This window comes from Eublepharis macularius, chromosome 4 (assembly GCF_028583425.1).
Source record: "Eublepharis macularius isolate TG4126 chromosome 4, MPM_Emac_v1.0, whole genome shotgun sequence".
NCBI lineage: Eukaryota > Metazoa > Chordata > Lepidosauria > Squamata > Eublepharidae > Eublepharis > Eublepharis macularius.
In genome coordinates, this window is record NC_072793.1 from 44,940,666 (window position 1) to 44,962,071 (window position 21,406).

At 42.5% G+C, this 21,406-nt stretch overlaps 1 protein-coding gene across 2 annotated transcripts in view; it reads left to right on the forward strand.

The window, feature by feature from the left end:
• The window catches only part of LOC129327402 (serine/threonine-protein kinase N1-like), an 81,289-nt gene that overhangs the window by 48,153 nt on the left and 11,730 nt on the right, over window positions 1-21,406 (forward strand). The window contains exons 1-10 of one of the 2 annotated variants that reach the window (XM_054976028.1): window positions 3,570-3,644; window positions 7,108-7,408; window positions 13,823-13,968; window positions 15,079-15,208; window positions 15,505-15,650; window positions 16,189-16,402; window positions 16,707-16,907; window positions 17,151-17,260; window positions 17,722-17,865; window positions 20,910-20,985. In XM_054976028.1, the coding sequence (XP_054832003.1) occupies window positions 3,570-3,644; window positions 7,108-7,408; window positions 13,823-13,968; window positions 15,079-15,208; window positions 15,505-15,650; window positions 16,189-16,402; window positions 16,707-16,907; window positions 17,151-17,260; window positions 17,722-17,865; window positions 20,910-20,985 (1,543 nt within the window). Of the gene's footprint in view, window positions 1-3,569; window positions 3,645-7,107; window positions 7,409-13,822; window positions 13,969-15,078; window positions 15,209-15,504; window positions 15,651-16,188; window positions 16,403-16,706; window positions 16,908-17,150; window positions 17,261-17,721; window positions 17,866-20,909; window positions 20,986-21,406 lie in introns of those variants that run through there. The other variant, XM_054976029.1, reaches the window with a different exon arrangement.

Here is a 21,406-nt window from a genome sequence, read left to right on the forward strand (position 1 = left end):
GAGGGGTTGCAAACAGTAGAAGACAGAAGCAGGATTCAAGGTGATCTTGATAGACTGGAAAATTGGATTAAAACTAACAAAATGAATTTCAACAGAGATAAATGTATAGTTCTGCATATAGGCAGGAAAAATCAAAGGCACACTTATAGGATGAGGGAGACTTGTCTTGGCAGTAGTACATGTGAAGAGGATATAGGGATCTTATTATATGATGTGCTGAACATGAGTCAGTAATGTGATGCTGTAGCTTAAAAAGCAAATGTGATTTTAGGCTATATCTACAGAAGGATAGTGTTCAGATCACGTGAAGTTGATGGTATTGCTTTACCTTGTGCTAGTTAGGCTTCACTTGGAGTACTGTGTACAGATTTGGGCACCACAGTTTAAGATGGATGTTGACAAGCTGGAACATGTCCAAAGGAGGGCAGTGAAGATCGTGAGGGGGTCAGGAGATTAAGGCTGTTTCCACACACATTGAATAATGCGCTTTCAATGCACTTTAGCAATCCTTTGGAAGTGGATTTTTTGTTCCACACATGGAAAAGCATTTCCAAATGTTCACTAAAGAGTATTGAAAGTGGATTATCCAACATGTGTGGAAGCAGCCTTAGTCTTATGAGAAAAAGCTGAAGGAGCTGGGTATGTTTAGCCTGGAGAGGAGGCAGCTGAGAGATGATATGCTAAGCCCTCTTCAAGTATTTGAAGGGCTGTCATATAGAGGATGGAGCAGAGTTGTTTTCTGTTGCCTCTGAGGGTTGGGCCAGAAACAACAGGTTAAAATGAAAGCAAAAGAGTTTTTGGCTATACGTTAAGAAAAACTTCCTAACAGAGTGGTCCTCAGTAGAACAGGCTTGAGGTGGTGGGCTCTCCTTCCTTGGACGTATTTAAGAAGAGGCTAGAGCTACGATGATTCTCTGACTCAATATGAATGAACACAGGTCAAGAGAGGGAGTGCATGAAGGGATAAGCTAATATTTGGCTCTCGTGGCCCTTTCTTACATATCCAGTGAAATGCCGATTGTCATCTAAGGTCAGGAAGGAATTTTCCTCCGGGCTGGACTGGCCAGGGATCCTGAAGAGGTTTTTTTTGCTTTCTTTTGGGTATAGAGGGAAGTGGGAAGGTGTGAATTTCCTGTGTTGTGCAGGGGGCTAGGTTAGATTACCCTTGGGTTCCCTTCCAGCTCTGTGTTTCTAACAGGGTATTGTCTCCCTTCTAAGAGCCATGGCACCAGCTGCTGCATAGTTTTCTAAGCCTTTTTACCTCTAAAACTGCTTATCTCCATTTTGTTTCATTTGGATTATATATATAAGCTGCACATTTGCATACACTCTGTTGAGAAATACACTGTGTGGCCTTCAGTAGCAGAGCAGTGTGTTCCAGTAGGATGACCAGCTTAAAGGGGGCAAGAAACACGGCTGCAGAGTCAAAGTCTAAGCCTCACATGAGACAGCTGCTGGAGGCCCATGGGTTGTGCATCAAGCATAAAGGGTGTAGTGTCAGATGGGCATTGTTCTTCCATAACAATCTGAAGTTTTGGAGGTGAAGGAGGCCCTTGCATGATTCTGCTTTTGATGGTGCCATTGGTCACATGTTAACTGTAGACTGTAGTTTTCTTGCTGAACTTGGGGCAACCTGAACTACCAGGGAGATAGTAAACCCACCTTCATCAAGGTACATGGACTTGTTCTACTGTAATTATCCCTGCAAAAGTCAGAATAAAATCCACCTGAATTAGCCAAACATAAAGCAGTATCATAGCAAATGGGTGATGTAGATGCTGGGGAGATGATCTGCTCCTTGGAGCTGTAACTTCTCTTTCTCCATTGAGGGCTTATGAAACAATACATAAATAAATGAATGCTCTGTTCTCTTTCCTACAGTATAGATCCCTTCTTAGGCATGCCGTTCTAACACTCGATAGAAAATGATCCTCTTTACATGCCACAAATCCTGCTGAATAACATTAGGGTCTGCTGTGCCTGTGAGGGAAGTGGGGTGAGTCAGCAGCTCCACTTCCTGCTCTGCATCACAAAGTGTCCGGTCTGAGCACTGAGGCTGCTTACACTGTTACTTGGCCCAGTTCCAACCCAGAGCTGAGGCTGAGCCAGGCCACATACAAGTTGGGCCTACATGAAGGCTGAGCTGCAAGCACAGTTCCAGTGAGGCATTTCACTAGCTTCCTTTGTTCTCTCTTACTTCTAAAGTAGGGTGCTTTGCTTGAAAGCGAGTGAGATATTCTTGTTTTTTCACCTACCTCAATCTGATTTCTTCCCAGTAGCTGTAAATACATGGGACAAAAATGTACTGTTGCCAAATACAAAGCTGGATATTACACTGGAGGATGAAATTGGGAAGCATAAGCTCCAGACCTTCAAAAAAGTGACTGTATAGTTAGTGTGATATGCGAGAGGCTGATACTGAGGCTGACTTTTCAGTCTACTGTTGCTAATATATGGAACCATGAGGAAAGGGGGTATAATCAGACACTGCACAAGATATCCCATAGATATGTGTGCCAGGCTGCACACAGGTGAAGTCAGTAGCAGCCCGTACACGGGTTTTCTCTGTGGTGGCCCCTATCCTGTGGAATGACCTGCCTGAGGAAGTCAGAAGAGCCTGCTCTCTCCTGGCTTTTCGTAAACGATGCAAAACCAAACTATTCAAAAAGGCTTTTTACTCAAATGGGAGGGCTGTATTGTAGGGATGGGGTCTCAGATGCTTTGCTAATGAGTTAGGGACCATAGACTTCATCACTATATTGCCTTACATATTATCTGCTGCTTTAAATATGTACTCCTATGTACCACCAGTGCTCCATGTTGTCTAATGTTAGTCCTAGAATTGATTACATTCTGCTTCAGTATTTTTTTCTACTCTGTATTGGATTCTTGCTAATGTTATGTCTATTAAACTTGTATCTATTTACCCTATGGTATTGTTTATGAAATGTCCTTGATACTGTATTGAAATGTACTTGATATTGATTGTACTAATCTCATACTGTGTAATCCGCCTTGAGTCTCAGTGAGAAAGGCGGACTATAAATGACATTAATGATGATGATGATAAAGAGAAAAGGAGGAATAGTGCCAGATCTTGGGACTGCAAGGGTGGCATCTTTCTGTAAAGCCATGCATCACATCATTTGGATGTACAGAACTGATCTACTACCCTGTCGGTGAGATACGTTCTCCTGTGTATCTGTATTTCTGTCCCCCATGCCCCAAGGAACTAATTTGCACATATCCTCTAGCCATAGGCTTGTCTATTTCACTGAAGAATCCCAACCAGGCTAATATTTAAAAGGCGTCTTCTGCACTCGGTCATAATACTGTGGGTGACCGTATGTCTTTCATATTCATTCAAGAGGGATGTGGGAAGGCAAGGCGGCAGCAGAAGGCATGCAGGCTCCGTCATTACTCCCTACTGTTGTGGCCTGTTCCGGTAGTGCCAACGAATACAGGAACTCTGTTTAGGAAGTGGTTTGTTTGCACATAGGCTGGAAAGGCCGTTCAAACTAACAGGCAGGAAGTGAGGGTGCAGGCAGCACGCAGTCCTGAGCAGACAGATGGCCTGGAGTGCGTCTCCTGGGGTTAGGATGTCTCTTTCAGAAGCAGATACACCCTCAGACCAGGAGCTGGAGGTACTACCTTTATAGAGGGACATTGGGAGGCTTGAGAGGCTTGGAAAGAGTTTGATCATTCCTGTCCCCCTCTCTGTTTTGGAATAATGGGAAGTAAGAACATGATGATGTGTTGTAAGTTTATGGTACCTAAGGGGTATATTCTTCAGGGAGTGGCTACAGATAAGCAGAGCCCTAAAAAACAGTGAGGCTCTAATGAGGGGGGGGGGGAATCCAACTGCAAATAGGGAATTAGATGGGGGGGTGTTACTGATGCATAAGTATAAGATATGTTAAGTTGTGTGCAGAAATGCATCATAGAGTGTGTTTATTGCTAGGGACAATGCACACAATGTCTATGTCTGCATTATAACTTATCTTTCTGTGCATTTATCTACACGTACACACTAGTTTATAGATGAATATATGTATTCCCTGTACATCATAAATGGTAGCTAATTGCACACAGGACAGAAAAGGGTAAATGTACAAGAAGCAGGAAGTATTAAACTTGTAGTCTATGTTGTAGTAGAGGTTTTGCCTGGATTTGGGGCATAGCATGCTATATTCTTAACAATGCAGCCCTAAGCAGAGTTACACCCTTCTAAGCCCATGGACTTAAGTGGATTTGGAAGGGTGTAACTCTGCTTAGGATGGCACTGTAAGAGTATGCTGCAAGCAGTAGTAGGAGCATGTTAATGTAGTTTGTAAGCAAGATCATGTGTCTGCTGGGAAGGGGACTTCAGCACCTTATGTGATGAGGAGGGAGGGCCTGTGATACTTGTTCTAATGTATCAGACATGTGACACCAAGAACAGCAGATGTATTATACAAGATGCATGTGGACTCTCTGAAATTGACAAGTCTTCATTGGGGATTAGATATATACAGGTTTTTGCTCTGTTTTGAAACTGGGATTATATCTGCATTTCAGATGCCAAATGACAATAGCTGGTAAATGACAATAGCTGGTGATATGAAATCACTCCACAACACATTCAGCATCTGAGATCACTCCACTCTCCAAGTTATAAGGACAGATGGACTCCCATTCTAGCTGTATCTGAAGAAGTGACTCATGAAAGTCCATACCCTACCACAAATTGTGTTAGTCTTAGAGGTGCTACTGGACTCTTGCTCCTTTCTACTGCTACAGACAGACTAACACGGCTACCCATCTTGATCTATCTGTTGGGTGAAGTTCACTGTTGTGCTCTTCGAAGCCATTAAGGAAAAGAGAGGGCTGTCTTAAATTCACATACAAATTATAGCTATGTAGTAGTAAAAAACTTTGTGTGTATAATGGTTTTTTGTTTGTTTGTTTTAAATTCAGAGTCATCATTCTTTTGGGGAAATATGGGGCATTTTATTCCTCCCAGCAGATGTGTGAAGGCAATGTTACTGGATGGTGGGAGGAAACAATTGCAAGAATTGTTATAGAACCAAATGTGCTGAGTTCTCACCTGAGCTTGTATTTGTAGCCAGGTCAGTGTCTGCACCAAGCTGCACAATATCATGGGGATCTGTCAACACATCATCCAAACATGTAGTTTACCAACATGTTTACAACGTGCAGGAGTGAGGGGAGAGGCTCATAATTCAAAGTGGTGGCACTGGGGGAAGAGGGAATCAACTCTTTTCCTTATGTGCTGTTTCATCAGTTTCAATCTACCATCATCTTTGGGCTACTTTTACCTCCAATAAAGCAAAAAGACAGGATTCTGTCTTCACTTTTTCCCCATACCAAAATTAAAAGCAACCTAGGGAAGACCAGTTTTGATCAGAGAAGGGATGTGTACCTGCTCTGTATTTTATGCACCTAATTCCTGTGGCTGTTTTAAAGGCAAAATAATGCACTGAACTAATCACAGGTTCTCAGTGTAGCATATTGTTTTAATCCTCTGATAATCTAGTTACTAGTGCCAAAAGAATCCTCCATTCAGTACTAGCTAGAGCTGAAGAGATATAGTTGTCAGAGCAAGGTGTGATAGAAAAGCTGGGCACTGGGTTTTCTCTGAGGGCCAGACTACAAGTGATAGTGACCACGGGTCCATCCTGCAGCTGCCGACGCCATTTTAAAGCCATTGTAGTTCTTTAAAAATGAATGCAGGGCCTGCTCTGGATCATGTGTGGGGCAGCCACAGGAGCTCTGGTTCCCCCCTGCCTTTTCATATGTTAAAACAGCAATGGGGGTGGGGCTGTTTTGGCACCTGAAAAGATGGTGGTAGGGAAACGAGAGCGCCTGCGGCTACCCCGTGCGCAATCCAGATTAGGGCCCTGTGGCCATTTTTAAAGAACTGCAACTGCTTTTAAAATGGTGTTGGTGTCACTTGTAGTTTGGCCCTATTTTTTAAATCTCTGGAGGAGCAGTGGGCCCAAGCCTGAACTCTTATCTAGAAATGCACTTCTAAGGGCACTTCCCTGGGAGTAAGACCCATTGAATAGACCTGAGCAGGATTCTGAGTAGACTTGCTGCCATTGATGGGTACCAATAGTATACCCTCCCCACAGATCTAATATGAACTTTGTAGGTATGCAGTTTAAATTGGGAAATGTTCCAGGCAGGGGGAAGGTTTAAATTCCCCCCTCCCTTGCAGTACTTCCCTAATAAAATCAGAAGCCCCCATGGCTGCTTTGAAGAAGAACTGCATGAGATCAGATCAAGGGTCTGCTACCACCTCTCGCTTAAAGCCTAACATATCAGAATTAAAATTAGATTTTATTTTAAATCAGATTATTTATTTTAAAAAGAGAGATTGGGGATTTTAATTTTTTTTCTTCATTGATACCGTTCTACCCTGTAAGTGAGAGGGCTTGAGGTGTTTGTTTGAATCAAGGAATTATCAATAGTCATTATAGCCACTCATAGCCATTGTATCATATTAGCTTTCTATTTGGGAATGTTGGGGGATGCCTGGCCTGCTGCTCAGTCACTCCTCTGAATTCCAAATACTGCTTTTGCTTATTGGATTTGCAATATGATAATGGTGTATTTTCTTTTTGGTGGTGGTCTTGATAGAGCTTTGGAGCAGCCATGTTTGTTGCCATTTGCCTTGCTAACTATCTTTGTTGCAAAATAGTTGAGTTATATGCCTGGCACTTTTATTTGTATTTATTTATTTAGATATTCAGGCCCTGCTTTTCACTCTCAGTGCTTCCTTCCTTCCATTTTTCATCCCCGTAATGACAACCCTGTGAGGAGGTCAGGCAGAGAGAGAGAGAGTGACTTGCGCAAGGTCACCCAGTGAGCTTCCTTGGCAGAGGGGGATTCAAATGTGGATATCCCAGATCCTGGTCAGACACTCTAACCACTACACCAAGCTGGTTCTTTAGGCATTTGTTAAAAAAATGTATTAATTATTGCAGGATAGGTGTTTATTCAGCATGGCCGAGAGGGGAGAGCTGCACCTTGAGGGACAAGAAATTATGCTTGAGACTTGATGCCCATTTTTGTAATCACCTTCTTACTATTTTCCCCTTACAGAGTGATCCAGGCAGCTGGTCAGTGCTGGAGCACCTAGGCCTGGATCAGAGCTCGGATTTCTCAGACACTAGTGTGCAGCAGAAGTTAGATGAAGAGAAAGAAAAGATTAAGCGTGAAATCCGCAAAGAGCTGAAGATCAAAGAGGGAGCAGAGAACCTACGCAAGGCCACTACAGACCGTAAAAATCTCTCCAATGTGGAGAACTTGCTCAAGAGCTCCAACCGCAAGCTGGAGGCCCTGCACCACCAACTGCAAGACCTCAATGCACACATTGTGGTCAAAGACCCTGAAGAGCTGGGGGGTGAGTGTGAATTTAATCATGGAGTAAGAGGAAATCAGTGAGCAGTCTCGACAGGGGATCACAGAACAAGCAGAAGTATGAGCCAAAGAGGCCTGTAAACTGGTGACAAGGTGTGCAGGCTACAGCCAGCTGTCTGAGAATTTATGGCTGTTTCTGGCTTCCTGATTATTCCATCTGGGAGAGTTCATGATGACACTCGAAAAAGTTCTTAGTTATGTTTTGATGAACTTCCCTTGTTAAAGAATAAACAAAAGTTTCAAAAGTATCTGTAGCAGTAACCAAACTAGTAAGTGTTTGCACTTGTCCCTAATCTAGTGGCAGGCATTTCAAAGAGAACAGTTGGTTCAGCAAAAGCTATACGTGAGTAAAGAAATCACCCATATGACATCAGGCTGGCATCTACTTGCATTCCAGAAGGGTTTTGTAGCAGATGGAGAGATAATCTGTTTTGAGTACAAATTAATAAAAGACTTTAGTGCAGGCTGTTGGATTTGCAAACCTAGAGTAAAGGCATTTATTGCTATTGTGGTTTGTCATTGCCATGTGAATCCTGCCAGTGGCCCACTGCTCATTTGGCTGTTCTTCTAATGCTTTAAGAAACTATGTTTAGACACAGACAATAATTCTGTATTATTATCCAATACATTCCCTGCAACAGTTGAGACAGGACTTGCTGTGTTAGAAGCTATTCACTTTCCTGTTTTTTTAGTTATTTGGGAATAATGTTTGTCATTGTATTCACTTTCAGTTGCAGTATGGGTATATCTGGAAATTTTCATTACATTTATGTTATGGGTGGTGAGTTTGGAAAATGGAAAGCTGAAAATGAATAATCTTTTTTTTAGTTACCTTTAACTTTTTTATATATAATATATTTTTATTTTGAAAAATGAAATAATAGTAAAAGGGGATTCAGAAAGAAAAAAAGGATTGAATAACATAGTTGTATAAATCAGAGATAGCTCTTTATAACAGAATATATAAACCGCAAAGTATTTCTCTGCACTTTTCAACATTTTATATTCAACATTTTACATTACAAATTTGATAATCTATTTACTGATCATTGTTCTTAGTTTTTTTAAAATTTTCAGCTACGTGATCAAAAAAAGCTTTCAATTTTTCCAGAAATTCTAGGATTAGCCTATTATATATATAAGATGTTAATTGTGCCATTGATGCATATTCAAATAGTTTCATTGTCCGTCTTCTGGGACTGCACACACACACACAGGCTTGCCAATCAGTAGGTATTAAAAGCTAAAGTCCACCAGGGGGCTCTCTCCTCTCCAGTGAGCATGCATGGCTTTTCCCGCCGAAACGGCTCTGGGAGGCAGCGCCCCCTCACCCTCCGGTTCCTTCTTTGCCGCTGACTGGGAAGGTCTTGCTCGTTCTGCTTGTGCCTAGAAGGGGAAATAAAGGAGAAGGAGTTGTAAGAAGTTGTTCCATTATGGCTGATAAAGCTCTTTTCAAGAGGTGCGTGACTTGCGCAATGAAGATGACCAGAACAGACGGCCATATACCATCTGAAGAACCAATTCTCCCTTAATATTTCATAATCTGTAAATCTGATTTCTTTAATCCATAAATTTTTCTACTGGTCATACATATATTTTCTCCAAAGTTTTGCATCCATTTTGTCATACATTTTTTTAACTTGTTCTGATCCTGTGGCATATTGCAATAAGATTTTATATACTTCTCCTTGTAAGTGATTCAAACATTATTTTCTCTCTTAACCAACCACCTTCTTTGGATAGTTGTTCTTTAAGTTTAATCACCATTTGATAATCCATCAACCATGAAATGTTTTTTCCTTGAGCTTGAATTTCTTGACATGTTTATATTTTCCCTTTTTTATCCATCTTATATGCATAATTCATATAATCAGTTTTGTTTCTTATCCTAATAGGCATCTATTGGTGATGTCAGTGAAAATGAATAATCTTAATCTGTAGTTTTATCTAGCGTTACCTGAGTAATTTCACCATTCACAGTATAAAATCATACTTCTCCCATACAGTGATACCTACAGCTCCTTCATAAAAGCCTGAGCAAAGCTGAGAGGTTGCTCATGTGAGAGAACTCAGTTTAGTTTGCTAAGTGCTGTTTGTTTATAGCTGTTCTATACATCCCCACCCTAGTCTACTGGTGCCTTTTGTCTGGGGCATGAAACCTTACTCTCTGGAACACGGCAATACTTGTTTGTTTGCTGCTCTGTACCTGCATTTTTTCCAGCCCCATTTCCTGAGGAACGCTATCCTTGCAATTCTCTGGTTTTAGTCAGAGTTATGTCAGAGCAGACATCTTTGTCATCTGGTTTGCCCTAGTGGGCTTTTAATCAATAGGGTAAGCAGAAGCAGAGAGAAGAACCAACCTCCTACCACTGAATATAGGAACAATGGAGTCCGTGGGGGGACACGGAAGCAGATCTGCGTTTATGTGGCAGTCCCATCTTCTTTGTCTAACTCTTAGACCTGGAGTTTGTGTTTCTTTAGAGTATCCAGTCCAAGTTAGCTCATTATACAGAATGGGGACTACACCAGATGGAGATTCAGCAGCCTTGTGATTTTGCAAGAGGAAGTGGTTTCTGTTGCACCTGACAGGCCACAGAAAAGGGGAGGAGGGCAGAGTCATCTTAAGGAAACAACTGGGCTAAAAAAGTTCAGGGCCTGGGTGCGGCCATTTCCTTTTCACCAAAAAAATCTGTAATAAAGAGTTGGGTCTCCAGGCTCAGAGCTTACAGTTGCAGGCAAGTAGCCCATCCTGTTTTGAAATGTTGCCATTCTTGGGAAGAGAGAGTTCCCTGGCCAATGGCATCCAGTTTTGGCCACCGCTGACAATAAGAGTTCTGAATGGATTATTGATTTGATCCCGTCACAAGCTTGTCCTCATTTAGCCGAGGGATTGTGGCATTTTCTTGCTGACAACACTGCAAGTGTTCTTTCTAACTGAGCATTCTGAAAATCTAGGATTTAATTCACTGGTGTACTAGCTTTTAAGATCTGAGCTGCCCCTTTTCTTTCATTCTAGCTGGCTTGCTGCTAAGCAGTTCTGGCAGTCTTGTATAAGAGCAGGCTCCCAGTCCAATAGTCTGTCTTTTTTTAAAAAAAGGAAAAACACACAATAAAAAAGAGTGTTATGGCCATACAGTTGCCTAACACGTTCCACATAATGTCGACTAAGGACCAGAATGTTAAAAGACAGAGTTTCAATGTTTCCTCTTACTCTCTAAAAGCTTTTGATTTGTGTCTTCAATAAGAGTGCTTGCCCTAGCAGTAGTGACTAGTACAGAATAGAGGGGCCATTATTTGTTCGGCTTGATGGAATATGACTCTTTTCAATCAGTTAAATCACATGCTGATATATTCTACCCAGACATATAGTACTGTGTTCTCTTTGAAATCCAAGTATGCTAACTATTAGCTGAATCCAGCAGCTTTCTGTTGCCATTCTCACAGCTCATGAATGTGCTCTTGGGCAGAGAAGATAATGAAAGAATCCTCCTTCTAGACTAGGGTTGCCAGGTCCCCTTTCTCTCCCGGTGGAGTGGGAGGAAGGTACTCGGTACTCACCTTCCTCTTTTTCACATGCACACAATCTCTGGTAAGTGACGCCATTGTGTATGGCCCGGGAGCACTGCTGTGCTTCGTAGTGAGCTGATTTGGGCCCCAAATGGGCCTGATCCTCCCATTTGTAGCCCAAATTGTCCTGCTGCAAGTATGAGAGCGCTCCTGGGGCACACTTGGGAGGCCTGTTCTCCCACCTTTCCCCTGCACTGGCCAGGTGAGTGGTGGTGGGTGCAGAGGGTGGGAATGGGGAATCCCCGCTCCCACTGGGGGACCTGGCAGCCCTGTTCTAGACCAGGGATCCCCAACCTTTTTGAGTCTGCAGACACCTTTGGAATTCTGACACAGGTTGGTGGGCACCATCATAGAATGGCTGCCACAGGAGGCAGAGTCGATAACCAAAATATCGGAGATTGAAATTAAGCATGACTCTAATAGCAATTCTTCAACATTTCAGGCAGAAGGTCTGCTTAACAGGATGCTTTTTAAAATGAACATATGGTTTTAAAAAATCTTTCATATTCTCAGCTTACTTTCAGTCACACAATGAAGATCCTTGTGCTGTGGTCACCCCTGCAGCCAAAGAATTTTTTAAAAAATTGCCAATCAATCTCCAGAGACCAATCAGATGCTCTGCAGGGCAAAAGCCCCACTGGCCCCACCCATTTTTTAAAAAACACTTGGTAGATACCAAGAAAATTGTTGGCGAGTGCTATACAGTTGCCCATACATGTGCATTTTTTTGTGGGTGGCCCCTGTCCTGTGGAATGGCCTACCTGAGGAAGTCATAAGAGCCCTCACTCTCCTGGCCTTCTGCAAAGAATGCAAAACTGGATGATTCAAAAGGGCTTTTTATACAGATAGGAGGGCCATACTGTGGTAAGATGATCTCAAAGAGATGCTTCACTTGCGACTTAGGGACTATAGATTTCACCACTATGTCTGCTGCTTTAAGTACGTGCTCCTATGTACTTCCTGTTGCTTTAAGTGTGACCCTACTGGGTAGTTCTATGTTGTCTAATGTCAGTCCTAGAATTATTTATGCTCTGTTTCAGCATTTCTTCAGCTTTGTATTGGATTTTTGCTGATGTTATGTCTTTGTAAACTTGCATTTATTTATCCTATCATGGCATTGTTTATTGAAATGTCCTTGATACTGTCTGTGTTAATCTCTATGTAATCCGCCTTGAGTCTCAGTGATAAAGGCAGATTATAAATAATAATAATAATAATAATAGATCCAGAGGAGTTAGCCATGTTAATCTGTAGTAGCAAAATCAAAAAGAGTCCAGTAGCACCTTTTAAGACTAACCAATTTTATTGTAGCATAAGCTTTAGAGATGCTGTTACAGCTGCTCATCTTCCAATCTGATATATGCCCTCATGTGCCAACAATGTCCTTCTGCTCTGTACATTGGACAAACCAGCCAACCTCTATGCAAAAGAATAAATGGACACAAATCTGACATTAGAAATGGCAACATCCAGAAACCAGTGGGAGAACACTTCAATCTACCAGGACATTCCATCAAAGACTTAAAGGTCGCTGTAGTTCAACAGAAACCTTTCAAAAACAAAATCCAACGGGAAGCTGCTGAATTGGAATTCATATGTAAATTTGACTCTGTCAAGCTGGGACTGAATAGGGACTATGAATGGTTATCTCATTATCACAGGTAACTGATTTCATTTACATAGGCGGGGTCAGGGAGAGTCCAGTGGCACCTGACGTGGGCTTTCGAGGACCACAGTTCTCTTTGTCAGATGCATCTGGTGGGGAGGGCTGTGGTTATCGAAGGCTTGTGCTGCAGTGGAATGTATGGTCTTGGTGGTGCTGCTGGACTCTTTTTGATTTTGCTACTACAGACTCCTTTGAACCTTTACACAAGCAAACTGATCCCCACATCAAAAGGAGCTGTTTGCATCTCCATATCAAAGGAGTTGTTTACATCCCTCCTCCCCTCCCCTCCTCTATATTTGACCAGTTTCTTTCTGCCCTCCATGCATCAGACGAAGAGAACTGTGGTTCTCGAAAGCTTATGCTACAATAAAATTGGTTAGTCTTAAAAGTGCTACTGGACTCTTTTTAATAATAATAATAGCATTCGATTTATATACCGCCCTTCAGGACAACTTAATGCCCACTCAGAGCAGTTTACAAAGTGTTATTATTACCCCACAACAGTCACCCTGTGAGGTGAGGTGGGTGGGGCTGAGAGAGCTCCAGAGAACTGTGACTCGCCCAAGGTCACCCAGCTGGCTTCAAGTGGAGGAGTGGGGAATCAAATCCGGCTGTCCAGATTAGAGTCCCGTGCTCTTAACCACTACACCAAACTGGCTCTCAACACCAAACTGGCTCTCAAATGACATAAATAAATAAAATAAAAATAAAATGTTGGGGACCCCTGTTCTAGACATTCTACATCATCTTTTACATTTGCTAATGTTTTATGTTTTAACATTTACAGAGCAGTAAATATATTTTCCTATTGTCATAGAAGCTCATAGAACCCCCATCAAGTTTCAGAAGAAATGTATGCTTATTTATAAGTGTTAGGGTTTCTCTTGAGGTGCAGTGGTCTGAGGGTGAACAGCAATTTATTATGTATAAAGCTGTTGATATATGATGGAAAAATTGCTTTCTTTACTAGAAGGATGTCTTGCTCTGTCATTGTACATTAATGATGGAAAAGGTAAGGCTATGTACATTTTTCTCTCTCAGATGGTCTATACCATAGAGAAACCATCCATTTTACAAAACATAAACACAGAACATCCTTCCCTTGGTTCTTTAAGATTTGCACCCTTCTGGCATTAACCGCATCGGTGCTTGTTATCTTTTCAGTTGCCCCCCAGTCACCAGGCAGCCTGAGCCGATCAACAGCTACCAAAAACCGTATTGCTGGCTTGGAGAAGCAGCTAAATATTGAGCTGAAGGTGAAACAGGGTGCAGAGAACATGATCCAGATGTATGACAACGGTGCTGCTAAGGTGGGTGTTGCCATCCTTGCCACTGTATTCTCAGGCTTGCCAAAGGCATTTGGTAGCCTGGCTATCCCCTACATACCGTCAAGGTGACAAGGGGGGCAGTATGTAAAGAGCAGCTCGTCTGCCCTCATTCACAAGCGTTGTGGCCAAAACAAGCTCGTTCTTTGTTTAGCAGGCTGAAAAGATTGGTTTATTAAACTAATAATCGTCACAACACAGGTGAAGTAGCTTGGTTCTGCTGCCTAAATTCCTTGAGCTACAGATGAGGGGATTGAGTCCAGGATCTTTTATGTATAAAGCAAGCTTTTTGCTTCTAGCTGTGAAGGAATGGCAGACTGACTGCATTTTTAAATTACAAACAATAGGTTTTAGGTAGCTGTAGCAGCCTTAGCTGCTGTCAGTTTACATGTTTCTTATTTAGATGGATATGTTTTTTTCCTCAGTAGGTTACTTTTAAATGACTAAACAAAGTAACAAATATCTGAGTACAAAAACATCTTTCCATTCTGATTGAGAATGTATTTGTACCCATCTGCCTATCTGAAGTTGGCCCAGATATCGCATACTGTTACCTGTTGCATGTTAAATCCTCCCTTAGATAAAGACTGCAAAAATTGGCTGAAAAGGTACCATAACCACAGCGTTTTCATGTCTGTGAATCTTGGAAGAGGCAGACATTGCTCTGATTCATTTGGATTCTTCTGTCACGATTCCATCATAAAACTGAACAACCAGTTTTAAGTATGCAGTCTTTTATAGGATTTGAAAAATTAGAATACTTTTTTACACCTGCAAACTGCAGGAGTTTGTTTTTTAAATGTCACATTAGAAATAATTTTGAAAAAAGAATCAACGAGGCTTCTTCCTGCTCCCTTTTCAAGCAGGCTTTATTGACCAGAGGCCAGTGACACTTCATATGGACTAGGATGTGTCTCCAGCTCTGTGAACAGTGTGCAGAGATGTTGTGGGGACTGGGTGGGAAGCTTTGTGTTTTCTTCAAGTTAGAAGATACCCAGGGAGCTAGATGAGTGATTTCTGCCCTTGGATCTGGGTAAATTCTAATTATTTTCTACTGTCCTTGGTAATCACGCCTCCACTTGGTCTGTCCTTTAGGACCGGAAGCTGCTGCAGACAGCCCAACAGATGCTACAGGACAGCAAGACCAAGATCAATATAATCCGTATGCAGATCCGCAAGGCTATGCAAGCTGATGAGGTGCAGCTGAATGTGGAAGATGGGCAAGGTGAAGGAGAGGATGATGAAGACAGCCATCCCTGTGGCCTGCAGACTTTCTCAGTGCAGGCAGGCAGTCACTCAACAAAGGCCAACTGCTCTCTCCCTCAGGAGCGGGAGCATACTCTCTGGAGAGATTTTAGAAACCTCTCTGTGCCCTACCTTGGCATGGCACTGAAGCTCAATTTGCTGAGGCTTGGGATGTTTTGGGTTCTTTCCACAGCAAACCAGAAATATCTCACACAGAAACAGTGCTGTTCCCTAGTCATGAGCGTTCAGTCCTGACAGTACCAATGTTACTTGTAGGTAACACTGATCTGAGTGCCATAGAGTTGAGGATTGAGGAGCTGCGACACCACTTCCGGGTGGAGCACGCTGTATCTGAGGGGGCCAAGAATGTATTGCGTCTACTGGGCTCCAGCAAAGTTCAGGACCGCCATGCCATCTCTGAGGTAATGAGCTCCAGTACTCAGTTTGGGGTTGCACAAAGGAAACATACATACAATTATGAATGAAAAAACTTAGAAGAGTTAATTTTGCTTCCCCATAACATACAATAAAGTTAATATGTAATACATTTGTAATAATCCAACTTTCCTCCCCTCCCCCACATACATTTTCTCCTGTGAAATTCACTGTTAATGCAGTTGATTGGGGAAAACAAGCACACTTTCAAAGAACAGGAATGTCATCAATTGTTTGTCACAATAGTTATGCCGCTTCTTTGCCACTGTAACTCAAAGGGATGTAGATCGGCATAGATGATTGTATATGGGCTTCCCGATTGCAAGCTCTGTTGCTGAAACAACAATGGGATGAGGTTGAAGGATCCTGAGCATGTCCCAAACAAAAGAGTTCTTTGTCTCTAGATCTTTGTTAATATCCTAACAAAGCTGTAGTGCTGATAGTGCAAGGCTGGGAGATGGATGCTGAAGGAAGGTGGAGGACAGAGCAATATCTGATCCTGAACCGTCTGTACTTCTGCTGTAGGCACAGAACAAGCTGAATGAGTCAAACCAGAAATTGGACCTTTTGCGTCACTCTCTGGAGCAACGTCTTGGTGAGCTGCCACAAGACCACCCCAAGGGCTGCATCATCAAAGAAGAGCTTATCCTCGCCTCCTCCCCTGCCTTCAGTGCTCGCAATACCACTACCTACCAACACAACCAGTACAACACCCTTTCAAAGCCATCTCCACTGACAGGTAACAGCATTTCTTACGGACTTTGCTTGGTTCAGCATGCTACCTGGTCACTCTGAACTCTGTACTGTGCCAGAATTTTCCTTGCAATCCACTCCCTTAATTGTCCCTCACTGCTCTTAGTTAGCAGTCATCTACTTCCTAACCGGTTACATACTCCCCCACCCCATGTTCTCTCCCATATTTAAGTGTAACATGGTAAAAGTCCTGATGCACCCAGTCATAATGTTGAAGTACTACTTGACTGCTCTGCTCTGAAAGTTCCTGAGCAGTGTCCAGCTGGTGAACTTCTCTCTCTCATTGGTAGGCACATTGGAGGTGCAGTTGTTGGGCTGCAATGGGTTGTTGGAGCATGTCCCAGGACGTAGCCGTGGCTCCACTGTCTCTCTACCTTGCAACAGCCCTGGCGAAGCACGGCCCTCTTTCATGAGCCGGAGTGGGCGAGGGTTGTACAGCCGGAGTGGTAGTGTAAGTGGCAGGACCACCATCAAAACTGAAGATATCAGCAGTGAGTATTTTTTGCAGTTTGGGGCACTAAAATGAGGGAAGGGGTTCAGTGCTAGGGGTATGGGAAGGGGCACTGAAGGGGGGCACTGCTGGGCCTTCTAGCATAACTAGCATACAATGAGGTCTCCGCTTCCTTTCTTTATTCAAGCTATTCAGTCAACATTAAATGGGATTCTTGTATCCTGCTGCCTCTTGCTAATTTGCTGTCCCTCAGGCCTCCAGTTCATTGTTCTTGTTGTCATAGATGAAGTGAGTGCTGTACTGAAGCTAGATAATGCAGTTGTAGGCCAGACAGCCTGGAAACCCAGTGGCCTGCAAGCCTGGAACCAGATTTTCACTGTGGAGCTGGAGAGGGTATGTGCAAAGACTTCACTGTTCCATGATATTTCTGTAGGTTAAAGGGGTCACCACAGCTGTGGTGGATAAGATTCCCTCTTTGCACCCCTGTGGGAAAGAAATGCTAAGATGGTAGTCATACTCAACCACTTACTTGCTGTTGAAGTTCTCAAATATAACTCCAAAGCTAAGAAGAAACATCAGAGGCCAAATACTGATTAAACAGGGGAAATTGTTCGTTATTAACAGATTATGAAGACATTTCCCGTCCTTTGTAACTCAACTGAGGATAGAGCAGTGATCCGGATGCCTTTATGGTAGCCTTCAAGAACACTGGTCTTCAAGCATATAATGAAGGAGCTGTTGACCCACTGTGGTTAACAGTTGTGTATTGGGACTTGGTATGGCAGATGTGGGTACAATTCAGAGTCATTATCTACTTGCTACTTTCTGACAGATTCATTTCCTATCCATACCAGGCAAGAGAGCTGGAGATTGGTGTATACTGGCGTGATTACCGCAGTCTTTGTGCCCTGAAATACCTCAAGTTAGAAGACTTCCTTGACAACCAACGCCATGAAATCCACTTGGAATTGGAGCCACAAGGCACTCTCTTGGCAGAGGTAACAAATAATTGGAATCAATCTGGGTAGATCGAGGGCCTTAGGACAGCGGAGTTGGATGCCTATACATTTGAATAGTCATTCTCCTGTTCATATTCAGCAGTGAAATCTATCTATGTGAAAAAGTTGTAACATTTTATCAGTTCTGCGGAGGTAAGATGTTTGCTTACACAGATGGAAACTTTGCCAGAATGTACAGGACCAAATGGATCGATATTTTAGCCTCTAGAGAAGATCTTTACATACTAGTTTACAATAAGCATAGGGCATGGAGTAGTTTAAATTGTTGTTGGTTATATAATACATAATCACAGGCAGGGGACCTGCAAGACTCTTCTCCTCCTCCTTGCTGGGATGGCAGCATCTCGCACTCCCCTGCCCCACTTACCCACTCACTTGTAGAACTGCCACCCTCCACCCAGCTGCCGCATGGGGGTGAGGGCTCCCGCTTTTCCTCACCCACTCAAAGTGCCAGTGGGGTGGGAGTGACAACAGTTCCCAGTCTTCTCTGCCATTCTGCTTGGCTCGGTTGGTTCACCCTCCTGCCTGGATTGCAGTGGCAATGGAGGTGCATGAGGCGCAACAGCTCCCACTCCTCCTTCCTTGACTGCTTCTCTTCCTCCCCAGGCTGTCTGACTCATGCAGCAGTAGGCAACTGTTCCTCCCTTCTCCAGAATGGCAGCTCATACTGTTGCAAGATCTTGGAGGTTTTGGCCAAACCTTAAATGTTTAAATTTTCTTTTTATATTTTTCTGCAAACCTAGGGGGTTACTCAGGTATACAGAAAAATATGGCCTATCTGTACCTGGCCTTGTTCTCTGGGGTTTTTGATCCATACAGGTGCTAAGTTCAGAATTAGATATATGATTATAAATACAATTTGAGAATCATTGATTATATTCTTCAGTCTACCTCTCCTTCTTCGTTCATTTCTGCTCCTCACCTTAACAGGATCATAAGGAAAAAATATAGTCATGTTCCCAGGTGAAAAGGTGGTGATTCAGCATCCCAGTTTTTCTGTGCTGTGATTGGGAAGGAAGAGAAAATATGTATAAGGATAAATGAGTAGAGGATTCAGATTTACTCTTGCTCAGTTGTATTTCTGGAAGTCAGTTTCCTTCATAAAATGCTGAAAAATCTTAAGTAAGTTCTGACCCAGTGAAATGGACTTCAGGGTTAAGTCTGTGAGCGGTATAATAATGACCTTTGATGTAGGCATAATAAAACCAAACTCTTGTTACAGCACAAATCATTTACAAGTAATGAGTTTGTATTTACTGTGGCGCTATTAATGTGTACAAACAAGGTTTAAAAACCTAGAACCAAACAAAATAGAGATTAAAATATGTTGATTATAATTACTGCAAGATAAAACATAGAAAGATCGTTTGTTTTGATGTCTTTAAATTTCCGTGCAATCTGAATAAAATACTAGCTACAGAGTTTTTAGGCTTTGAAAAAGCAGAATCAGATCAGGAGAGAAATATCTGTTGGTGGTCCTTGGCCCCAAGGAGGCCCGCCTGACCTCAACCAGGGCCAGGGCATTCTCAGTCCTGGTTCTAGCCTGGTGGAAGGAACTCTCTGTCCACTGAGAACAGGGCCCGGTGGAATGTGTTAACGTTTCGCTCAGCCTGCAAGACAGAGATGTTCTGCCAGGCATATGGTTGAGGCTGGGCTTGGCCTCCACCAGCTGAAAAAATGGAGAATAAAATCTGAATCCTGCCCTACTAGGGTTGTCCGCCACCTTATCTTGTCGAGCTGTGTCTGCTGCTATTGATTGCCTCCATCTAAATGTATATTTTTACATGTGAAGTTTTTAAAAATCTATTTATGGTTTTAATTGTATAAATTAATTTTGTGTTTTAAAATACTGTAATCCACCCCGAGCCCTTCATGGGGAGGGCAGAATAGAAATCCAAATGAAATAAAATAAAAAATTGCACCCTTTGGCCCAGGAAGAAGTATACCGTGGCTACCCTGCCCCCCGCCATCTGTGTAGCAGTGTCTCACATTTTTAAGACCGTTGTGTATGTTCTTTCATTTGCCTGGATTGTGTGCATGGATTTTTTTTAAAGTGAACAAAAGGACGGCTGACTCCAATAGCGGTGTCTGTCTCCAAGTCCATTATGTGGAGATTGCACTGGAAAATACCTGAGCTTTTAAATGTATCTTTTAAAAAACCCCATGATGAACTCCATTCCCAGCCATAAAATACTTTGTTTTAAATTATAGGAAAATATATCTCCAAAATAAAAACATTATGGTGAGAAAGGATGTCTGGAGTCCCTATCACAGCTATCAAATACATAGTTAAGAGATTTTTTTTTAAAGCACAAAAGCTCTAAAACAGTCTGATGCTTCTTTTTAAAGTGTTCTCTTGTCAATTAGATATCAAACTCCAGATTATTCAAAACTTGACAGTGTTATCCTTTTTATGATGTTTAGTTTCTATTGAATTGTTGGCTTCCACAGAGAGTTTGTGTTATGGGAATTAATCTTTGTTTATAGTTAACATAGGCCTTGAGATACTACCCAAGAGACAATTGAAATGTTGAAGTCAAAACAACCCAACTTCTGCTGTACTGAGTTAGAACAACAACTGACCCTTGTGGACCCCTGGATATGGTGCTTATTCAGACCTGTTAGTGATCCCAGGGTTTAGCACACAACAAGTCAAACTAGTAGGTTCTTGTTATGTAAGATTTCGATGTGAAGGACTAGAGATCAGAGTTGGAAGGTCTGGTTCCCTGAAAGTGACTCACTTTCTAGGAAGCTGAGAGCAGTGAGCAGCAGAAACCCTTTTCAGGCCTGGAAAGAAAGAATTTTTGTGCTGGATGCTGGTGAAAATAGAATCCATCCTTCTAAATGAAAGCCTGTTCCATCCCACTTCTACAAGAAGCTGCTATCTATGTCTGGCCCATTCTGTAACTTGTCTGCAGCCTCCGTCTTGAGACCCCTTTTGTATTGTAATAATATTGGCAGAAATTTCTTGTCCAGTGTGCAGTCCAGCTCTTCCCAACTTGTATTACTGTCTCTTGCTGCAGGTAACTTTCTTCAACCCTGTCATTGAACGCATTCCCAAGCTCCAGCGACAGAAGAAGATCTTCTCCAAGCAACAAGGTAAGGAATAAGATTGCCTAAAGGACAGCTGGACTTATCACTACCAAGGCTTGTCTGGTCTACTTGGGTGCTTCCTTTACCCAGAGTCTGTCTCTGTATCAAAAGACGAGAGAGAAGTATATGTGTATTGTTCTACATGCTATGCTACTCTCCCCAGATCACTTACACAGATGTAGCTTGCCATCACTGGCAGTATTAATCCTTTTTTGCTGAAATTCAGACAACATTGGGAGCAAACTGAAGGGAGGGGAGAGGAAACTTCAGCTTAGTGGTTATTTCCTGAAAGATACACCACTTTTCTCCCCAGTTGTCCTTCTAGTAGCATAGGGTGGAGTGTTGCAAGTCCCGGGGATGATTTTAGCAAAAGACTTTCTCCAGAGTGATTGAGCCAATTTTAAAACATTTTATTTCTGTAGACAGT